The 22096-nt window shown below is 56.3% G+C and overlaps 1 protein-coding gene across 2 annotated transcripts in view; it reads left to right on the top strand.

Annotated features, from left to right (window-relative positions):
• Positions 1 to 13620, top strand: part of LRRC20 (leucine rich repeat containing 20) — a 70647-nt gene extending 57027 nt beyond the window's left edge. For both annotated transcript variants that reach the window (XM_008270009.5, XM_089314113.1), the window contains exon 5: positions 11410 to 13620. In XM_008270009.5, the coding sequence (XP_008268231.1) occupies positions 11410 to 11564 (155 nt within the window). In that variant the 3' untranslated portion in view covers positions 11565 to 13620. The remainder of the gene's footprint in view (positions 1 to 11409) is intronic.
• The last annotated feature ends 8476 nt before the right edge of the window (positions 13621 to 22096 follow it).

Genomic DNA, 22096 nt, shown 5'->3' with positions numbered 1-22096 from the left:
ACCTCAAGGCGGTAGCTTGGAAGTCTGCCAAGGTGGGAGTCTTCCATCGTGAGAATCAAAAATTGCCAAATGCTGCAAATCAGTGTTTTGTGTCCTTGCCGGCCCTACTTCACGGCAGCCAGCACACGATGGACAAGACCCTTCCTGCTTTTGTGCACTTCTGTCCTCGACTGCTTCTCGGCGTCTTTGTGTTCTGGTTTCTCCCCAGACTTACACCCCTACCCCTACCATGCCTTGTCTTCAACTCCTTTTATTTCTCTGGGGCCAGATCTCTGGGCTATGCCCTACCTAACTTACCTAAACTGATGCTTATCTTGGGCACTTCTCATATTTTTCCAGTTGTAAAGGAGGTCTTGTTTCTCTGACAATGATACTAACCCTGGGCGAGAAGGTTTGCAGGGTTCAGATCAGCAACCTTCATTTCCGAGCACAGAGAAGGAGCCTGTGCACCCACCCCCACCCCCACCCCAAGCAATTGCCTGGCCGCCCTGCTGGCCCCGTTATCGTTCAGGCCCAGGCATACGGCACATTCACACTGCAGGCTAAGCGGCTCGAATCCAATCCTCCCAGGAATGTTACACACACACACACACACACACACACCCCAGCAGCTATGAGGGAGGCGAGGTGATGGCAGATGCTTGGTAGGGGACAGCAAAGAGCTCCCTGTTCTGAGGCCCTCCCCAGACCATCCAGCTAAGAGCACTTAGAGGGCACAGGGCTTCTGGGGCCAGCAGCAGGGGAGGGAGATGAAGGCCAGACGTGGGCTGAGCAGACTGAGTTACCCAGTGGCTGGGGAGGTGGCGCCTGTTTCAGAGAGAACTGTTAGGGTCAGGCTTTGGGCACCTTATTGTCACTGCCTCCCAGGGTCTGCTGGAAGCTGGAGTCCGGAGCAGAGCCAGGCATTGAACCCAGGCCCTCTGATATGGGACATGGGCAACCTAATTGCCAGACTGTGGGGAGCAGCCCGGACTGGACTGAGTTACTGGAATTAAGACTTATTCTATGCATCTGCTTTCCCACAATATGGCGCTGGGAGAGAAGTAAACAGCTTCCGCACAGCTGCCTCCAGTTCAACCAATAAACTGTAGGACTTGCTACTGATTGGAGGAGAGCAGCGTACTCGGCGTGTGGGCAGCCGAGTTGGGATTGGCAGAGGAGGACTATAAAGGAGGAGAGAGACGGCATGCACGAGGAACATCTAAGGGGAACATCTAAGGGGAACACCTGTGCAGCCCCCGAGAAAGCCGGCCGGCGGTGTGCCGCTCCCCTGCGGAAGTGGGGAAAGCGGCCAGGGGGAACCGCCCTTCCACGGAGGTGGAAGGGACAGTAGCCAACCCGGGAAGAACCAGCAGCAAACCCGGGGAGGGCCGAGCAGACGAAAGAACAGCGCAGGGTCCTGTGTCGTTCCTCCACGAAGAGGGGGAGCGACATAATGGTGCCGTGACTCGGATAGGAAACCCAGGACGGATAGGAAACCTAGGACGGATAGGAAACCTAGGAGGGAAGAAACGGGAAGAACTGGGAAAATACCGGAGAGAGAGACTAGCAGACAGCCTAGGGAAAAGCCGGACGAAAAAGGTGCCGGAAGGAGCTGTTGAAAGCCTAGGCATAGACTCAGATACGGACTACGGGGGGAAGCTGGGAGAAATCTCTAAGGTCGAAAGCGAAAGTGAAAGCTAGAACAAACAGACTCGGACGCGGACTGTGGGGAGAGGCCAGGAGAAATGAGGGAGGAATATTGTTGGAAGAAAACTTAGGGAAACATACCGGGTAGAGAAAAGTGTTAGGGAAATTGAAGCCGCGGGGGGCAGGCCGAGGCGGAAACGAAAGCCACTTTGGGATTCTCAAGTTAGCCCGGGAATAGGGGGCGAAAAGTTGAAACCAGAAGCTGAAACGTAAGCCAGATTGGGATCCGTCTGATTAGCCCGGGGAGCAAAGGACGGGAAGCCAGATCGTGGGGCGGAAACGTGAGCTGGGTTGAATTCGCCAGGCTAGCCCGGGGAACTTAGATTGAATGCTAGTGGTGGAGACGTAAGTGACGCTGTGTGACTCGCGGAGGCTGCCGTGCGCAGAAAGAGCGTGCGGGGCACAAGTACATAGGGAACGCTGGGCTAAGTGCGAGACCGCGGAGTGTGTGCGCAAAGCCGAGCCGCGCAGATGAGAGAGGCGCGGGCTGAAGCGGCTCAGAGCCGGCGAGGCGCCGAGAAGTAGCCTCGGGGCGGAGCCTGCCGGCAGGGCGAGGCACCGGGAAGCTGCAGGGATAAGAGAAACAGAAGTTTAGAAGTAAAATGAGAGAAATGGGAATGTTGGCAGACAGAAGTAAAATGGGAGAAATAGGAATGCCCGGAGATAGAGAAATAGAGAAAGAGAAAGGCCTCCCCACAACACAGCAATGTGAGAGCTTGGATTCAGTCTGCCCGATTAGTGAGGCGATGAGCATCTGCGGCGGCTAGCAGCTTATGCGCCGCAGGTCACCGAAGACAGGCACGAATTAACATCAGTAAGGCCTCCCCACAATACAGCAATTAGGAGGCTTGGATTCGGTCTGCCTGATTAAGGCGGTAAGCACCAGCAAGCGGCTCGACCAGAGTGTGAGCCGCAGGTCACCGAACACAGGCACGCATCAGCGCCTAAAAACCTCCTCACAACATGGCGAAGAGAGGACCCGGATTCGGTTTGCCTGATTGATAGGACTTGTAAGAACCTGTGGCAACTCTAGCAAGTAGAGCAGAGTGTGTGCCGCGGGACACCGAAGACAGGCGCGTATCAACGCCAAAAAATAAAAAGAAAGGGGGATCTGTGGGGAGCAGCCCGGACTGGACTGAGTTACTGGAATTAAGACTTATTCTATGCATCTGCTTTCCCACAATATGGCGCTGGGAGAGAAGTAAACAGCTTCCGCACAGCTGCCTCCAGTTCAACCAATAAACTGTAGGACTTGCTACTGATTGGAGGAGAGCAGCGTACTCGGCGTGTGGGCAGCCGAGTTGGGATTGGCAGAGGAGGACTATAAAGGAGGAGAGAGACAGCATGCACGAGGAACATCTAAGGGGAACATCTAAGGGGAACACCTGTGCAGCCCCCGAGAAAGCCGGCCGGCGGTGTGCCGCTCCCCTGCGGAAGTGGGGAAAGCGGCCAGGGGGAACCGCCCTTCCACGGAGGTGGAAGGGACAGTAGCCAACCCGGGAAGAACCAGCAGCAAACCCGGGGAGGGCCGAGCAGACGAAAGAACAGCGCAGGGTCCTGTGTCGTTCCTCCACGAAGAGGGGGAGCGACACCAGACCAAATGTTGGGCCCCATTAATGAATTTTTTTTTTTTTTATTTTAAGATTTATTCATGGGGCCAGTGCTGTGGCACAGGAGGTTGACGCCCTGGCCTGAAGTGCCGGCATCCCATATGGGCGCCTGTTAGAGACCCAGCTGCTCCACTTCCGATCCAGCTCTCTGCTAATGGCCTGGGAATGCAGTAGAGAATGACCCAGGTCCTTGGGCCCCTGCACCAATGTGGGGGACCCGGAAGAAGCTCCTGGTTTCGGATTGGTGCAGCTCCAGCTGTTGTAGCCAGCTGGGGTGTGAACCATCAGATGGAAGACCTCTCTTTCTTTCTCTCTCTCTTTCTCTTTCTGTCTCTCTGCCTCTCCTCTCTCTGTGTAACTCTGACTTTCAAATAAATAAATAAAAAGAGATTTATTCATTTATTTATTTGAGTTATGCAGAGAGAGAGGCAGAGGCCTTCCATCCGCTGGTTTACTCCCCAATTGGTTGCAATGGCCGGAGCTGTGCCAATCCGAAGCCAGGAGCCTGGAGCTTCCTCCAGGTCTCCCATGTGGGTGCAGGGGCCCAAGGACTTGGGCCATCTTCTTCTGCTTTCCCAGGCCTCAGCAGAGAGCTAGATTGGAAGCGGAACAGCCAGTACTCGAACCGGTGTCCATATGGGATGTCCGGACTGCAGACGGCAGCTTTACCTACTATGCCCCTGTTAATGGATTCTAGAAATATTCTGTGTACCTCGGTAGGCCCATCTTGCTTGAGAGAACCTCATGGTCCCCACACTGTTCCCTGCGACCCTACCCCAGACACCATGGGGCAGAAGGGCTTGGTTTTCTGATGGGCTTCAGAGGGCTTCAGGGCCTGGCTCTAGGTGGCCGGGGGTGCCCATGGCCCTTCCCAGGCCCTTCCCAGGCTCCCAGATGGCCTCTGGTCAGCAGTGGACTCAGGGCTCCCCTTGTCATTGCCTTCCCTGATGGCTGGAACTCAGCTTGCTGGCTGGGCACAGGCAGGCAGATGCCTCCTTGCCCCTGAGGACAGGGCCACCTATATTTCTGTGCGTGCCCAGCCCTTCCACACTAGACTACTGTGTCCAGGGCCTGTGAGGGTGGGGCAGGCTCGGTCGCCGCCACCCTGACTGCCACCCAGCGATGTGTCTAGCCTGGGAGCCTTCTTGCAGCAGGCACTAGCCCCTGGCCCCACTGGGTTACCATAGCTTGCTTGCTAGTCTCTGTGGCATTTTGAGTAGGGGTGTGAAGCTCAGCTCCCCTCGGCATCCTGACTCTTGCTTTTGTCTCCAGGCACCAAGCCAGAGTCTGGAGCCAGCCCTGGCTCCTGGCCAGCCTGGATTTTCAGGGTTTTCTCCAGCAGGGAGCAGATGCAGAGGCAGGGACTATGGGCTTGTGCAGGGAGCTCACTAGCCCTTGCCACTGCCTGGGCCTGGACCCCTCTTCCTCTTGCAGCCCCCAGAAGCTCAAGGAATGGAGATTAGCACTCCAGAACCACTGTTTTTATCAGCTCACCTCTCTGCTGGCCCCACTGGCTTAAAGCAAGTTTACCAGTCAATAGTGCTAATGACCAGTGAGGTGAAGTCAAGCTGACTTCTGGAAAGTAATTTTTTACAAATACTACCCACTCTGACTCAGCTGCTATTGATCAATGTAAGCTTCCCGCAGACGTGGGCAGGAAGCAGGCAGGATTCGGTCTTTAATCCTGGCTGGGTCCTTCTTCCCTGCCATGGGCTGCCCCGTCTTTGGCTCAAGTCCCCACTCAGGACACTTGGCTTTGCAGCAAAGGCCTAGGACTGCGTCCCAGGTGTGCTTCCGTGGCTGTGCAGAGTGAAAGGGATGTTAGTTACCCTGGCTTCAAAAAAGGCAGCTGGAACCTCGCATCCTCTCTTCTGCAGGCACGGGCTGAAAGAGATGTGAGATGCTGGGAGCAACAGAAACAGGAGGCGAGGGGCTGCAGACTCGGAGGCAGCTGTGCAGGCGTCACTAGTTTGACATGCACTTGAAAGACGCGGCATGCCATGCAGAAAGTATGTTGCGGCCATTTTGAAGCATATGTGGAAGATTGTGTGTGTGCACACACACACACAAGCTCATTAACTGGCAGGCTTTGTGGCACAGCAGGTTAAGCCGCTGCTTGGGATGCCCACACCCCATGTTGGAGAGCCTGGTTTGAGTCCTGGCTCCTCTGCTTCTGATCCAGCTTCCTGCTAATGTGCACCCTAGGAGGCAGCCATGCTGGCTCAAGTGATTGGGTTTCTGCCACCTGCATGAGAGACCTGGATTGGGTTCCTGGTTCTAGCTTTGGCCCCTCTGGTAGTTATGGACATTTGGGGAGTAAACTAGCCAATGGGATCTCCCTCCCCTCCCCCTCTCTGCTTCTCAAATAAAAATAAGTTTACAAAAATAGTTTTAAGGGCCAGCATTGTGGTACAATGGGTTAAGCTGCTACCTGTGATATTGGCATTCCATATGAGTGCTGGTTCATGTCCTGGCTGCTCCACTTCCAATCCAGCTCCCTGCTAACATGCCTGGGAAGGCATCAGAAGATGGCCCAACCATTTGGGCCCCTACCAGACCCCAATGAAGTTCCAGGCTCCTGGCTTTGGCCTGGCCCAGTCCCAGTCATTTTAGCCATTTGGGGAGTGAACCAGCAGATGGACAATTTCTCTCTCTGTCTTTATAACTGTGCCTTTCAAATTAATTAATCTTTAAAAAGTTTTTAAGTTGGACAGGCCATGTACCAACACATTAGCAGTGATTACTTCTAGATGCTGAGACGTGGTTCGGTTTTGCTCAGCATTCTTTTCTCTTTTTTTTTTTTTTTCTTTAAAAGATTTATTTTATTTATTTGACAGGCAGAGTTACAGAGAGAGGTAGAGACAGAGAGAGAGGTCTTCCATCTGTTGGTTCACTCCCTAGATGCAATGGCCGGAGCTGCACTGATCCGAAGCCTGGAGCCAGGAGCTTCCTCTAGGTCCCCCACATGGGTGCAGGGGCCCAAGGACTTGGGCCATCTTCTACTGCTATCCCAGGCCATAGCAGAGAGCTGGATCGGAAGAGGAGCCCATATGGGATGCCGGTGCTTCAGGCCAGGGCGTTAACCTTCTGAGCCACAGCGCCAGCCCCCAGCATTCTTTTCATACTAAGATAATTGCTAGTGCCAAGGGGCCAGGGTCCTGTCACCACCCTGGTCCTCAGAGGCCTGGCCCTGGCCAGCAAATACACATGTAGTGACTCAAGCTGGGAAGTGGGTTCCAAATGGCTGTGGTCACAGAGTGGGCTCCAGCCTGCAGGAACTTTCGGTCTAGTTGAAAGCTGACCACTCGTCCATACTTCCATCTAGCAGCCATGGAGCCTCTGTGCTGAACACCTCGCTTACAGCAGTGGGTGAACCTAGTCCAGGCTGCAGAGCGTGGTGTGGGATACAGAAAGTGGTGTCAGGGTTTTGGAAGGTATCCAAGGGGAGTGCATGTAGAGGTGGCCTTTGAGCTGGAATCCCAGGAGCAGTGGGACATGGTGGGTGGGGGCGAAGGCGTGGACCAGGGCACTTCCTCTCCGGGTGTGCCAGAGTCCAAAGGCCTGGCTTTGGAAACCAGTGCTGCTGACCTGCTGTGTGGCCCCGAGGAAGCTAATTTAGCCTCTCTCATCTGCAAATGCAGATCATTTCACATCCTCCTGTCCGCCCTCCACCTTCTCCCCCTCCAGGCAGGATGCCTTGAACATAAATGATCTTTCAGCTTTGTCTAGAAATTCCCAGCTGGCTTCTTGGGTGATTGCTTGCTAGCTTGCCTGCTCTGGTTTGTTCATTCTTCCAGCTTTGACATGATCTGAAGGCTCCATTGCTCCTGCTGCTAAGCTGTCCAAGTGACTTTGGCAGTGAAATCAGGGGAACAGGCATGGCTAGTCCCCATCACTGTCACTGTCCTTTACCAGGTGGCTCAGAGGATGCTGGGCACACAAGTGCAGGTGGAGACCCGAGCAGCGCAGCTCCCACTGTGCCTGGAGTCTCAGGGATTTGCTCCGTGGCTGCCTGCAGCAGGTCTTCGTGCTGTACCCAGCAAACCAGTGGCAGTGGTCTCCCTGGCTAGGGGGTGGTGTAGTCAGAGTCCAGAGTGAGAAGGGTCCTAAGCAAACCCCGCTCCAGTTCAGCTCCTTGGAGAAACTGAGGCAGTACCAGGCGTGGTGGCAGATGGGGGAGCTGGTGTGACTGAGCAGCTCTGGGGAAGTGTCTCAACAATTGAGGTTAGGACACTCTCAGCCCAGGGTGCAACCTGTACTGAGGTGTTTGGCAAAACCTGCCTGTTGTGATTGCCTTCTGGGGGCCGAGGGCCAGCGCCAGCAGATGGGTGTGGCCATGGCTTTGCCTCTCTGTGCTGCAGGATGGAGCATGGGCTTGGGGATCAGGAACTGTCCTGTCTCTACCACGTCCTGGCTTGGCAACCTTGGGCCCCGAGGACATGAGGTTCAGTGTCCTGATGTGCACAGTGGGTCCTTGCGAGAAACCATCTAGCACAGGCCTCAGGGCTGGAGCCCCCTGCACTTTGGTTTCCTCCTGTGGCCCATGGAGGTGGATACCCCAGGAAAGACTTTCCCTTTGAAAAGCCAGCTGCGGTGGCATCTAGACACCCATCAGGGCAGAGGAATGGCTTCTGCCCATGCTGCTGTGCAACTGCTGATCTGGCAAGGTCAGGATTCCAAGGAATCTGTGCTTTTCTTCCCAGCCATTCTTGGTAGGGGAAAGGCAACCCCTGCTTCAGTTCCCACACCCAGTATGCAGCGTGCATCTGAATGAGCGCTGGGGCATGCTGCAGGAGGCACGCAAGTGCTGGGCTGAGGCGCTAGCCTGCCTTCTGGAAACAGCCTTGCCTCTGCTTCTTACCTCCCCGGGGCCCCAAGTTTGCCTTGGACATGGGACTCTCCCATCCCCTCCTGCCGACTCATGCCCACCTTCTCACCTGTCCAGTGCTTCCCGAGTGCCCAATAGGTAGGTAGGTAGTGACCAGCTCCACTGGCTGCCTAGTAACCAGTATTCCTGCTGTGTCGCATGGGGCAAGGCTGGGGACTGGACCCCACACTCGGAGCCCTGCTTGTATGCAGCTGAGAGGCTGGGTGTGTGAGGGATCTGGCTGCCTGTCGGCCTTGCTCCTCTCTGCAGCTCAGCACCAGTGCCGCCACCTAGTGCCGGGGGACCCGGGGGAACAGTGCCTCCTGCTGTGCCTCAGGTCCCTCAACTTGCAGAGCCTTCCCGGCTCCTGCCCTCCTGTCTGTCTGCCATGACCTAGACAGCCTCTGGCCAGCAGCCTGTGAACGTGAACCTCTTTCTGGAGAGGCCAAACCTGGGGCTTCTGATCTTCTGTGAGTAGGGGTGAGGGGCTCTGGGAGTTGCAGCTGCTGTGGTTCCACGTGATCTGACCACCAGGCCGTCTCGGCCGTGAGCTCAGGCTGATATGAAGCTGCCTCAGCTCCGGGGGCTTGTCCTCGCAGACCCAGGGCGGGACTCAACTGCTGCAGGCTCCAGACTAGCAATGGGGAGCCAGGACTGAGATTTGTTGATGTGTGTTCTGGGGTATTGAGCTGCATTCTGTGTGCAGGCATCTTGTTGATCCTTGTGCCCTCCTTGCAGTGTTGGCAGCGGGCCGCCTCCTACATGTGAGAGGTTCAGAGACCCCGTCTAGGGCCACACAGTCTGCTGCTAGAAAAGCCAGGCTTTGCCTTCTGATTCCAAAGCTCCCACAACTAACCATCACCTCGTTGCCCACCATCACCCCATTGCCCACCCCATTGTTCCAGAAGATTATTACATGGAAGTGAAGAATCTGGGCGCATTTGCCTAAAGAAGGTGATGGTATTGGCTGGGCTGTGGGCCTTAGAAGTGCTGTTTATTTTGCCCTGTGACTCAGAGCAGAATAAGGAAGCATGGAAGGTTCTGGAAGCAATGAGACCATCTCCAGGAAGCCCTTTCTATCAGGGCAGGTCAGCAAGGAAGTGCTTGTTATGGGGACCTTACAGGGCCTGGAGAGCCTGTGATGCCTGCCCTGTGCCTGCCCCCACCCCCACCGGCTTCCTTTGCAGGTGATGTTGGCGGGGTGTGTGTGTGTGTGTGTGTGTGTGTGTGTGTCTGCTCCTGGCTGCGTGGCCCAGGGGGCTATGAGTCTCATGATCAGGGCAAGACAGACACCCCTGTTAGGTCCCAGGAAGCCCCGCAGGAAGACCATTTTCTGTCTCCCTTAACTAGGGATCTTTTGGAGGGTTCTAGCTTGGGAGGGGGGTGGATATTCCAGACTGGAAGGCTGTGTAGGAGGTGGCCTGAAGGGTTCGGGTTGGGAGTCAGCCAGCCTGGCTTCCTAGCCTGGCTGCAGCACTTGCTGGCTGTGTGTCCTTGGACAAGTTACTTAGTTTCTCTGCACTCCATCAGTCCTCACCTAGAAGATGGAGATAATAATAGCACTCAGATAAGGAAGCTTTTAGTCAGCAGGCAATCAACCCACATTATCTAGAAAACCACTGTCATCAACAAAATTGACCCAGACTCCTGCACATTTCCACTTTGCCAGGAATCTTGTGGGCTGACAGGCCTGGCGAGAAGAGGCCCCAGGGAGCTCCCCTGGGTGTGAAGCCACCTGTGGGCTCAGGTTTAAAGCCCTTCAGGTGCCTCCTCTCCTCCCCTGCCCACCTCTGGGTATTGTGGGGCGTGCTGGGAACCAGGAGGCAGCAAACCTGGGCCCTGGCCCTGCTTCTGAAGAGCTGTGTGCCCTTGAGATGGGGCTTGGCCGAGCCTCAGCTTCCTCACCTGTGCTGCTCGGCCCCCATGGCTAGGGGAGGATTAACCAGGAAGCACTGTACAAACCCGAGTGTGCACATACCCATGAGGCATTGTCCTGAGCTGATGACTGCCCTTCCCCTTCTCCCGGGGGGAGCTGGGGAGTTCCTACATCCCAGTTACCAAGCCCAGAGGAGAGGGGCCCTCCCCAGGGCTCCAGGCATGCGAAGGGAAGAGCCTGGGAAACCTTAGTGAAGGCTGGGGGTCTGTCTGCCTGGGGTGGGGCCTGGCAGGGCCAGGCAGCCCGTGTGGAAAGCCCTTGATGGGGTGGTATGGAGGGACAGCAATTCTGGAGCACAGTGAGAGGTTGTGTGTACACACCCACGCGGGCAATGGAGTGGCCATGCACAGGGCCTTGTGCGGGGACTGTGCCCTCCACACTGAGAGGAGCCAACGCTTCTTGGAAAAACGACTGATTCCAGGGCCAGGGCAGGAAGGCTCCGGATGCGACCTGCCAGTAGGTGAGGAAGCACACCCCAGAATGCACTGCTGGGAAGTGTATCCAGAACCCTGGGGGCAGGCGGAAGACAGGAGCAGATTGTTTATGGCCACGGCTGGGGCAGCTTGAGGACCAAGAGAAACACAGCCATGAGCTGTGAATCTTTAGAAAGTGGGGAGTCTGCACTGGTAGTCAACAGGTGCCTGGGAGTGGGGAGAAGACTCCAGTTCACAGTAGGGGCTGAGGGCCTGCTGGGGCATGAGGAAGATCAGTTTAGGGGGGCACCATCGGTGGATGCCAGGCCTAGGGCCTGTGGGTGCAGAGAGTGGGCGAGGAGCTGGGTATTTGTGTGCTTTTTGGATGTCCCCGTGGACTCAGTTGGAAGCAGCGGTAATAATTATGCAGTGGAGAAATGAAGTAGCACACTGGCTGCGTGATCAGAATTAACACGGAAGGTAGATGTTTGTGTGCCCGTGATGCTCACTGTGCACGATCCCAGTCCACCGTGGGAAATCCCCAGGCCGGTGCAGCGCCAGGCACTTGGCCTTTCCCTGGCAGGACTCCGGGGACAGGGGCATGGTGGAGGTCGCGAGGTGGCCCTGCTCACACCTGCCCGTCACGGACCGGGGCTGTACTGCCTGTTCCTTTCAGGAGCTTGCTCTGGTTGCATCGTTGCTTACTTTACGTTTGTCAGAGTGGGGCGTCTTTGCTGAGTTTGGGGTGGTGCCCCTGTATCTTTACACAAGCTGAGTGGATGACAGCTGGAATCTGGATTTCCGTATGCTGCACGTCTCCTCGCCCCTGCGTCCTGCTTCCCGCCTGTGCCTGCGCAGCCCCGCCCGTCTAACCTGTCCTTCTCTCCCCCACAGATGTGCCGGTGGAGAAGCTGGCGGCCATGCCGGCCTTGCGCTGCGTCAACCTGCGCTTCAACCCGCTCAGCGCGGAGGTGCGCGTCATCGCCCCGCCTCTCATCAAGTTCGACCTGCTCATGTCCCCGGAGGGCGCCCGGGCTCCCCCGCCCTAGGCCACTCTCCTTGTGCCCGCCCGGCAAGGGACAGCGGCCTCTGGCCTGCCCCACTGTGGGGAGGGCTTCCCGCAGGCCCAAAGGAGGCCGATTCTGCGTGCTGGGAGGGTGCCGCGGGCCCAGGGTAGCTTAGGGCAGTAGTGGGCCCTGGAGTGCCGCAGGCGGGGTCAGCGAGAGGGCTGCAGCTGGTTGGGCCCTCATGGCTGCTGTGCAAACTTGGGCACCCCGCCGTCCCCCTGAGCCTTGCTGCTGGGGAAATGGGTGTTGGGGTGGAGCTGTTGCCTGCTTGGAGGTCTCTTGGGCAGGCCGTGGTGCCGTCACCTCCATGCTGTCTGCATCTCGGAGCTCACAGATGAGTGTTGCTGAGCGCTTCCTGGGCCCTGTGGGCTTGAGGCCTCCTTCCTAGCGCTGAGAGCCAGGTGCCCCCTGGGAGAGTAGAAGACAGTCCCCATCTATGTATTCCTTCCTGAGAACAGTGCCCATCCTCAGCCCAGGGTTCCCTGGACCTGCAGGAGCCTGAACACGAGAACAGTTATGGAGGGGCCTGCTGCGTCCGGCCGGGACACTGGGGAGCACGGCAGGGCAGCTCTGTCCTTCCTCCTGATTAAGAAAGCCGTGGGGTCGGAAGCTGTGCGGGTTCCACTCCTCCCTGGAGTGTGACTGGTGTGTGCCAGCATGGGTACCCAGTACTCACAGCTGAGCCGCAGGAGAGGCGGCCCAGAGAGAAGACGGCGGTTTGCTGTGTCTGTGAATCACTGCACCTGTGACCATGGTCCCTCTGGCAGCAGCCTGGCTGTCTGGTCACAGCCATGTGCAGGCAGAAGACTCTATGGGCCACTCCCAGAGCCCTGGTGACCTACCTAGTCCTTTCAAGGCCTTGGATGTGGCCAGGCAGTGGAGTGGCCAGCCAGCCAGCCTACCAGGGACCAGGAGCTTCCTGGGATGTGGGGCTGAAACTGGGAGGCTATCAGGGACGGCTGGTCCCGCCAGGAGGGGACCTGGCACTCCTGCTTTCTGGAAGCACCTGTGCCCGGCAGACCCCTTGATTTCTTGATTTCTTAGGTATCTACCTCCCACCTTCTCATTAGTGGGGCCAGCTGGCACCTCTGTGTGAGCTTCTCAGGCCCTGGGACTTGGGACAAAGCCAGGCCACCCAAACCCTGCGTCCTGTGGGACCTCTTTACTGCTCCTGAGTTAAGCTGTTCTGTGCTCAGACCTCCTCTCAGACCGCCCCCAGGCTCCTTTCCTCCTGGGGCTCCTGTCTCTTGGCTCTGCAGCAGAGAGCCTGTTCCCTCTTCTTGTATCCCGGGGCCTGGGTGGCCAGACTCTGGGGAAAGGGTTTTCAGGGTGCGGCGGTCAAGAAAAGATCTCCAGGGCTGCCCAGTCTGGCCAGGGCTGTTGGGGGACATCCTGTGTCCTCCTTGCTGGGAGGAGCGGCACTTTCCTAGTGTGCACCAAGGCAGTGCATGGCCAGAGCCTTGCAGCTCCAAGTGTAGCCTGTCACCAGCTGCAGCATCTGTGTCACCTGGGGGCTTGTTGGGAATGCAGGGTCTTGGGCCCCACCCCAGCCCTCCTGACTCTGAGTCTGCATTTTACCAAGGTCCCCAGATGACTCCTACAAGCACTTTATAGTTTGGGAAGCGATGTCCTCCGAGTGGCAGGAGAAGGCTCTCAGTTCTATCCCTGACTCCTCCAGGGATCTGACTGAGTCTGTGTCAGCCCCTCCCTAACCCAGCCCTGGGAGACGCTTGGCCTTAGATCTGATGGCATTCCCAGGGAAGGGAGTGAGCCCCGTCACCGGGAGGGGAGGGGGGAGCTTTCCCTGCCCTCTGCACCTGTCTTTCCCACTGTCTCCTGCATGCCAAGCTGCCTGCTCCCCAGGTGCTCACCTCAGGCCCCTTGCCTCCCAGGGCTGCCTCTGAGAATTGCTTTCTTCTCTGCTTGGAGAGTTCACCCTTGCCTCGTGGGGGAGCTTGGGCCGAGGAGCCCCTGAATCAGAGCTCACGGAGTGAGTGAGTCCTTTAGCTTCCCTCTGCAATAAAGACCGTTGGTTTCACCTGCCTGCTTGGTGTTGGATTAATTCTCACTGCACAGACCTCCTGTGGCCTGGGTACCACACCAGCCCCCTGTGCAGAGGGGCACCTCTCTTGGCGAAAGCATGAGGAAAGGTGATTTGGGCAGAGCAGTTCTCAGTGTCACAGGTGGTGGGTGTGCCAGTGGCCCTGCTCTGATCACGTCCATCATATTCATATAGTAAGATGTCACACGGTGCCATCAGTATGTACAAGGACACTCTAAAAAGTCCATGGGAAAGAGGATTAAAAGAGAAAGTTTCTTTTGGTGAAATCTATGCCTGGTTGTATTCATAATACCCGTTTCCATGAACTTTTAGATGACCTCTCTTAGGCGTGGGTTTCACAATTTTTTTTGCACCAAAAGAAAGTTCTAGGGGCTGAACTAAGCCTCTACCTGAAGCGCTGGTATCCCATACGGGCGCTGGTTCATGTCCAGCTGCTCCACTTCCGATCCAGCTCTCTGCTGTGGCCTGAGAAAGCAGTGAAAGATGGCCCAAGTCCTTGGGCCCCTGCACCCACGTGGGAGACCTGGAACAAGCTTCTGGCTCCTCGTTCCTGGCTTTGGATCATCAGCTCAGCTCCTACTGTTGCAGCCATCTGGGGAGTGAACCAGCGGATGGAAGACCACACTCTCTGCCTCTGCCTCTCTCTCTGTAGCTTTACCTCTCAAAGAAATAAATAAACAAATCTTTAAAAAATTCTCTTTTAATTCCACTTTCCATGAATTTTTGAAGTACTCTGTATTATGTGTTAATTAAAATTTTAAAAATATATTTTGTTTAAAATTATTTTTGTTAAAGTGTATTTGGAAGAGAGAGAGAGATACTCCATCTGTCGATAATTTCCCAAATTCCCACAATGGCAGAGCTAGACTAGGCTGAAGCCAGGAACCCGGAACTCCATCCAGGTCTCCCATATGGGTGACAGGGACCTCAGCAGGGGAGCCATCACCTGCTGCTTGCTAGGATCACACTAGCAGGAAGCTGGATTGGAAGCTGAGTAACAAGGACTCACCAGGCCCTCCGATATGGGATACAGGTGTCCCAAGCAGCAGCTTAACCCCAGCACCACCACCCCTGCCCCTAAAAGTATGTTAAGTGACATTGGGGTGCCACTTGTATTCACTGTGAATGCAGGAGCAACCAAGCAGGTTGATGCATGCCCAGAATAGCCAAACATCAGCCCAGGGGAGTGTGCACCTGGGAGAGGATGAAGAGGCCCAGTGTCTGCACATTTCTCCCTTCCCTGTGCCAGAAATCACAACCCTAGTAATTCGGTCCTCTGGGTCCACGGTTCCCAAAGAGAAGTCTTTGGGCCAGCAGCACAGGGACCACAGGGGCGCTAGGCAGGTGCAGATGTCTAGACCCAACCCCCACTACAGAATCAGAAAACACTGTCTTCACAAGCCCTCAGGTGGTTCTGATGCACACTACAGTTAGAGAATCACTGTTTGGGGTTCAAGGTTAAAGTCTGGTGCTCCTTTATTTTAAAAATTTCAATTTTCATTTACCTGAGAGGTGAGGGACAGTGTCCATCCACTGCTTCACTCTCCAAATGCTCCCAGGAGCCAGGGCAGAACCAAGCCAAAGCCAGGAGTCAGGAGCTCGGTCTGGGTCTCCCATGTGGGTGGCCGGCACTTGAACCATCCCCTGCTGCCTCTCAGGGTATGCATTAGCAGGAAGCTAGAACAGGAAGGGTAACCAGGACTCAAACCCAGGCAAGTGTTCCCAGCGGGTCTGAACTGCTACACTAAAACACCTATCTCCAGGTCTTGCTTTTTTATACCTGAGAGGCCAACTTGAGTTTGCCTTGAGCTTTAGGCCAGACACAGTATTATTTGTATTTGAAGGCACAGAGAGAGTTCAGTGTCTTAAACAGGTTACAGTTACCACCTCCCTGAACCCCTGGGACAATCCTAGCTGGCTTTGTGCTCTGGATACACCCCTTCTCCCCCACCAGAAGGCCAGTGAGGGGGCTGAAGCAGGGATCCCTAGCAGGCCTGTCTGGAGCTTCTGTGCTCTCTTAGGACAGCCAGGCTAGCACTGTGACTGCCTTGGGGCTTAGCCTGGCCTCTGGCTGCTGCTCTCCCCAACTCCCACCTACACAGGGCCCTGTGCACGCCCCGGGTCGCCCCCTGGCTCGGCACAGCTGATCCTACTCTTCCCGTAGGAGGGCGTGTTCTGCACGGATGGTTTTCCAAGTTGTCAGAGTTGGGATTGAGGTGCTAGGGTCCAATTTGGGGCGGGGCTTTCAGTGCAGGGGATGAAGCCTTATTTAGCGTGGGGTAAGGCTCACGACACAGTCACAGGTCAGTAGACTCAGCTGGGGGCTTTGAGGCTCAGGGTCCAAAGAGCCTTGGGTGTAAAACTCTGAGGCTCTTGGGAGTTGAGTGGCTTGATGTTCTTTAAGTGATTCTTTCCAAAGGCCGAATGACCAAGAAAGCTCTGTGTGACTGTTCCTTCCTGGGCACGAGTTCCCTGGGCTGGTCCGGTTATGTTGCAGGAGGGCGGGATGATGAGGTTCAGTGTAGAGCATGAGACGGTTGCCACTGGGATTCGCCCCAAGACACCATGCTGGACCCCAGAGCTCTGCTTTGAAGCCGCTCTTCATGTGAAATATACCTGTCCCTTCTGAGTAAGCCGGTCAGTCCTGGGGCCTGGAGCTGTTCCAGACAGGCAAGGGTTGGCAGCCACCCTAGAAGGCCCTGGCAGAGCCCTGGGAGAGATGAGGCCAGGAAGGGTGGGCCTGGGAGAAGAGCGGGACTCAGGGCTGCTGGGTAGGAAAGCCGGCGAGGCTCGCCTGTGGCAACTGACCGTTCTCAGGGCCAGTGGGTTGCACTCACCCCGAGAAAATGGCCACTGCCACTCTGCCTTGGGGTGTGTGTGTATGTGTGTGTGTTTAAAGATTTATTTATTCGAAAGAGAGAGGAGAGGGAGAGCTCTTTCATCCATTGGTTTGAAGACCAGGGCAAGTCCCCGGCAGAAACCAGGAGCCTGGAGGTCTGTCTGGGTCTCCCACATGGCTGCAGGGACCCAAGCACTTTCTGGGCGATGCAGAGCTTCGAGCTGCACATGCCTGCAGCACAGGGGAGGTGAATGGGAGACCCAGTCCTGTGGGAATGGAAGAGTGACAGCTTGCCATTCATCCCGTCTTCATCGTTACGGAGTCTTTGCAGGCTCTGTTTCGGGCCTCCGAGGACAAATCATGACTAATGAATGAAGAAGCCTTAGCCAGGAGCCAGCTGGGGCCTGTGCTACCCTGTGCTCATGCATCCAAATCTGCAGCAGCCGGGCCATGGAAAACAACGAGGATGGGCCAAAGGTGGTGCTGCAGCCCTGCACCGTATACGGGAGAATCTGTCACCGGGGGGCCTGGCACGATGTAGATTCCCAGGCCTATCTGAGCCCCAGTAAACCAGGCTCTAGCCAGGACCCAGGCCTCTGCACCTCAGGATCCTGTAACCCTCCACGCAGCAGCCCTGGCGCATGTCCTGCAATGGCTCTTTCTCAGTGCTCTTCGGGGCCTGGTGTCAGCTGCCCCTGTTAGCTCTCAGGCTCACTGGCTTCCAGCTGTTCCCTGAACCCCAGTGGCCAACTCCCTTACTCCCTGCAGGTCTTTGCTCAAATCAAGGCCGCCCTGAGCACCCTGGCGACATCTGCTCCATTCCTTCCCCAGCGCCTCGGCCTCCCTTAACCTGCTCGCCTTGTCCTTGTCCCCAACGTGCTCATCATCTAACATGTGCTTCTGCTTGCTTGTCATGTCTACTGCTTGTGGTCTGTCCACTCTGGCCAGAATAAAACATCTCTGGAGGAGGGATTTTTTGCCTGTCTTGGTCTCTGCCATACCCGGTATGGGAGCCTCTGCCCACACACAGTGGGTGCACAATGTTTACTGACTGGCACACTGAGGTTTGAGGACCTCTGCTTTGCAGAGAAGTGCTCTCCGATAGGACTACCTACTAGGTCAAGTTCACGTCCCATGTTAAATACGGTGCTTCCCACCAGGAGGGTTTGCTCTGCAGGACTGAAAGCAGTGGGCAGTCTTTCTCACGTTGGCCCACCCAGACCCTCATGAGCCTCAGCGTTGTGGCTGCGGCTGTTCTGAGGCGAGAGGCCAGGCCCCCATGCCTCCCATTAGCCTGCCGCTGTGCCAGGAGTCCAACCACAGTGAGGTCACGGCTTTTGGTTAAGCATCGCCTCCTCCCCTGTGAGCTCATTCCAATTCTCCACATTCCTGGAGACAAAGCTGAGAGTCATATCAGGCCCTTGTTACTCCAAGTGTGGTCCTCGCTGGCCAGTGTCGACATGAGATGCAGAGTGTAGGTCATTTCCTGGGCCTGCAGACAAGAGAGCCTTGAGCGTGGGTGTCCTTCCAGGCACGCAGCTGTCAGTGCGGAGGTTATCTTTTCTATGGGACACCAGTCCACAAGTTAGCATTTAAATCCCCTTAATTAACAGTAACGAGGAACAGTACTGCCATATTCTCATCATCCAGCCTGTAAGGTGCTGCTTTAGTGCTTGGTGTGCGCTTCTCTCCTTGTCTCTTTTCCACGTTGGAGATAAGAATTCCTAAGAGCCCATTCCTGAGGGTGTGGGGTTGAGCCTAACATTCCTGGGACCGGGTTTATCAGCTGCTCTGTGTTCCAGTCCCAGAAAGGGATGGAACCACCCAACGCTTGAGGGAAAAGAGAAAATAAAACAGAGGTGGGGAAAATGTAGAGGAAGCGGGAAGCAGCTTACGGGTGCCTGTGACAAGGCTGAGCACCTGCTCTGATTGTCTCATTTAACTTCAGGCAGCTTCTATTTTTATATCAAGCCTACAGAGGAAAATTCGGATTGGAGAAAGTGGAGCCCCAGGTGAGATGGGAGACAACAGGGATTCAAACCCAGGCCTGCTGACTGGCGTCCTTTCTCTCAGAGCCAGGGTGCGGGGCCGAGAAGTGGCTCATGCAAGGCCCCGCAGGAGCACAGGGCCCACAGCCTTCCCAGAGAGCCCCACCCATCCCCAGGAGGCCTCACCAACTTCCCTGACGTAGGCTGGTCCTGACACAGAGGCCTGGATCCTTCTTGGTCTAGGGCCACCCCTGGGCCCTCCAAGCTACCACCTTGGGTGCAGAACCCAGCCAGAGAGTGGGACTCAGGATGTCTTCTATCTCAGTGGGGTCTTCCTCTGTCGCTCCTTGGGAGGACTCCCGACACCTGGGTTCTCCAGAGGATGGAGTGGGGTGGGGTGGGGGAGGACCATCAGAGTGAGAAAATGCTGGTCCAGGGGCCGGCATGGTGGCACAGCGGGTTACCCACTGCCTGTAACTTGGAATCCCAGCTGCTCCACTTCCGATGCAGTTCCCTGCTAATGCACCTGGGGAAATAGCAGCAGAGGATGCCCCAAGTGTTTGGGCCCCTGCACCCATGTGGGAGACATGGCTCCTGGCTTTAGTCTCAGCCCAGCTCATCCCACGTTGTTGTCATGTGGGGAGTGAATCAGCAGATGGAAGAACCTTTCTCTCACTCTCACTCTGTCTCTTCCTCTCTCTCTCTATCACTCTGCCTTTCAGATAAACAGTTATTTAAAAAAAAAAAATCTGGTCCAAACATTTCCCACCTTAGAGATGGAATCGTCAGTGCCCATGAAGTGTTCCAGAATGTTCCAGAGGGCATGATTTCACTAAGGATATGCAGCAAGCTGGCGGCAGAGCTCAGCCTAAAGCCCAGGTTTCCTGGCTCTGGGCTGGGTCCTGGTGCTAGGGAACTCAGTGCTCAGAGCTCTGGCCTCTGCTCCTAGACTCACACCCCTGGGTGTAGGGGTGAGTCAGCCCTTGAAACGCTGCTTGTCGTTTACAACTGCAGATCAAGGTAGCTGAGCTGCCTCCCTGAGGAGAGCTCACTAAGTTGCACTTGACAACATTTAGAAGGAGGCACTCCTCTGAAGCTGGTTAAGGCGAGGGAGGGGTCCCTCTGGCTCCCCAGAAGGGGTCCACTCCTGTTTGGGCCTCAGCCTCTCTGCAGCTCCCCTTCTCTCCAACAGATGCTGAGGGCCTGGGTGCCAGGAGCCAAACACCCACCACGTGGAGACCTCCTTCCTCTCCCTGTGGACTCCCAGCCTTTCCAAAATGGTGGCTACATCCCTGGCTTTCCTTGCCCAACAGGCCCTCGTGCACTCTGAACCCGGGAGGAGAGACCAAGTCTTCCATGGGAGGTGGCCGGCTTCCCCGCCCGGGGAGGATCCTGCAGGCAGCTCCTGGGCTTCATTCCAGCCTCTGGGGAGCAGGTGCACAAGACCAGCAGAGCCCTCCTACAGCCCCCGCCCCCCCAGCCTTGACCTGGAAGAATGGCAGGGTGGACACCCTGCAATAAAATGGAAGGGGGCTCGGCTCTTGATGAGGGGAAATGGGCTGAATGCTTGTGTCCTCCCCACATTTCTGTCCCCTAGCGTGACTGTTCGTAGAGAAGGCTTGCAGGAGGGCTGGTGCCGCGGCTCAATAGGCTAATCCTCAGCCTGCAGCGCCGGCACACCGGGTTCTAGTCCCGGTTGCTCCTCTTCCAGTCCAGCTCTCTGCTGTGGCCCGGGAGTGCAGTGGAGGACAGCCCAGGTCCTTGGGCCCTGCACCCGCATGGGAGACCAGGAGAAGCACCTGGCTCCTGGCTTCGGATCAGCTGTGGGCAATGCGCCGGCCCACAGCGGCCTTTGGAGGGTGAACCAACAGTAAAGGAAGACCTTTCTCTCTGTCTCTCTCACTGTCCACTCTACCTGTCAAAAAAAAAAAAAAAAAAAAAAAAGAGAGAGAGAGAGAGAGAGAAGGCTTGCAGGAGGTAGTTAGGTTAAACAGGGGTAGACAAGGGTAGAGAACTGCCTTTCAAATAAATTAATTTTTTTAAAGTTTTTTTTATTTGAAAGAATTACATAGAGAAAGGAGAGGCAGAGAGAGAGAGAAAGAAAGAGAGAGAGAGAGAGAGAGAGAGAGAGAGATCTTCCAGCCACCAGCTTACTCCCCGACTGGCCGCAATGGCTGGAAGCTGCACCAATCTGAAGCCAGGAGCCAGGAGCTTCCTCCAGGTCTCCCATGTGGGTGCAGGGGCCCAAACATTGGGCCATTCTCCACTGCCTTCACAGGCCACAGCAGAGAGCTGCATCAGAAGTGGAGCAGCCAGGACTCGAACCGGCACCCACATGGGATGCCAGCACCGCAGGTGGCGGCCCCACCCGCTACGCCACAGCACTGGCCCCTCAAATAAGTAAATATTAAAAAAAAGAGGAAAGGATCAGAGAAAGGGGGTGGAGAGTGAGAGGGAAAGACTGTACAGTGCAAAGTCCAGTGCCCCCAGAAATGACAACTCGTGTTTGTTGAGCACCTACTAGAGGCCAGGTGCTGGGTGGGTGCCTTCCATGCACGGACTGGTTGGTTAATTCTAACCAGAATGTACTGGGTTCTGTTGTCCCCGCTTTGTAGATGCAAAGAAACTGAGGCACAAAGACAGTGTAACGCTCCCAAAGCCACGCAGACAGTAAGCGGAAGTGGGGGGCGAATGCAGGATTTCCAGCACAGCGCCCTGAACGCTGCCTTCCTCCCCCGCAGTTCTGACCTGAGGATCAGAGGGACCTGAAGCGTGCAAGCCCTGCCCCGAGCGGCGATGCTGTAACAGGGAGCGAGCACTGTGCGCTGGGACTGCTCCAAGCGTAGCCACTCTTCTCATCTTCATGACAGCTCTAGGAGGTCTGCACTGTTCTTATCCCCATTTTACAGATGAAGAAACTGAGGCAGCAGCAGAAAGCCGAGCGCAACTCAGGTCTTTGTCCCGCAGAAAGGTAGACTTGAGAAGGCACCTCCTGCTTCCCGCTCTAGGCAGGCTGCCCACTGCTGGGGATTAGTGTCAGCGTCTGGCCCAGTGATGAGCTCAGAGATGCCAGCAGATCAGGACGGAGGAGCAGCTGGAGTCAGAAGCTAGGACAGAAGCTAGCAAGCGGCTTCCAACTAGAGTCCCCCGGAACAAACCCTAAACCCCGTTCGCTGGAAGTTGGGACCTCTGTTCACTGATGGTGTCCGTAGGGTGCCTGACCAGCGGGCTCCGAGCTGGTGGCCCTCGCCCAGCTTCCTCCCTCGGCCGTCCAGGGTCTTTGCAGCTTCATCTCCTGTCCCGATCAGAAAGGCCCACGTCCTGGACACCAGCGCGAGCGGCCCGGGGTCGCGCTGGGCTGGGGCAAGGGGGAGGAGTAGGGACAGAGGCCGGGTGCGGGTCCCCGGGAGAGGGGTGCGCGGGTAACGGGCGTCGCGGCCAGGGCTCCGCGGGCGGCGGGCTGTGTCCCCTGCTTTGGAGGGGCGCTCGGTCCCGCGGAAGGAGGGAGGCATGCCGGGGCGCCCTCGCTCGGCGGGCGCAGGTGTGCCGGGTTCCATGGTGACGGCGCCGCGCCAGCCCCCTCCTTCCCGCTGGCCGGGGAAGTGCGGGGCGACTAGCAGGCAGC

Source organism: Oryctolagus cuniculus, chromosome 15 (assembly GCF_051225735.1).
Source record: "Oryctolagus cuniculus isolate XC-2025 breed Fujian yellow rabbit chromosome 15, ASM5122573v1, whole genome shotgun sequence".
NCBI lineage: Eukaryota > Metazoa > Chordata > Mammalia > Lagomorpha > Leporidae > Oryctolagus > Oryctolagus cuniculus.
The sequence above is the reverse complement of the archived record's forward strand: the minus strand, read 5'-3'. Positions and strand labels throughout refer to the sequence as shown.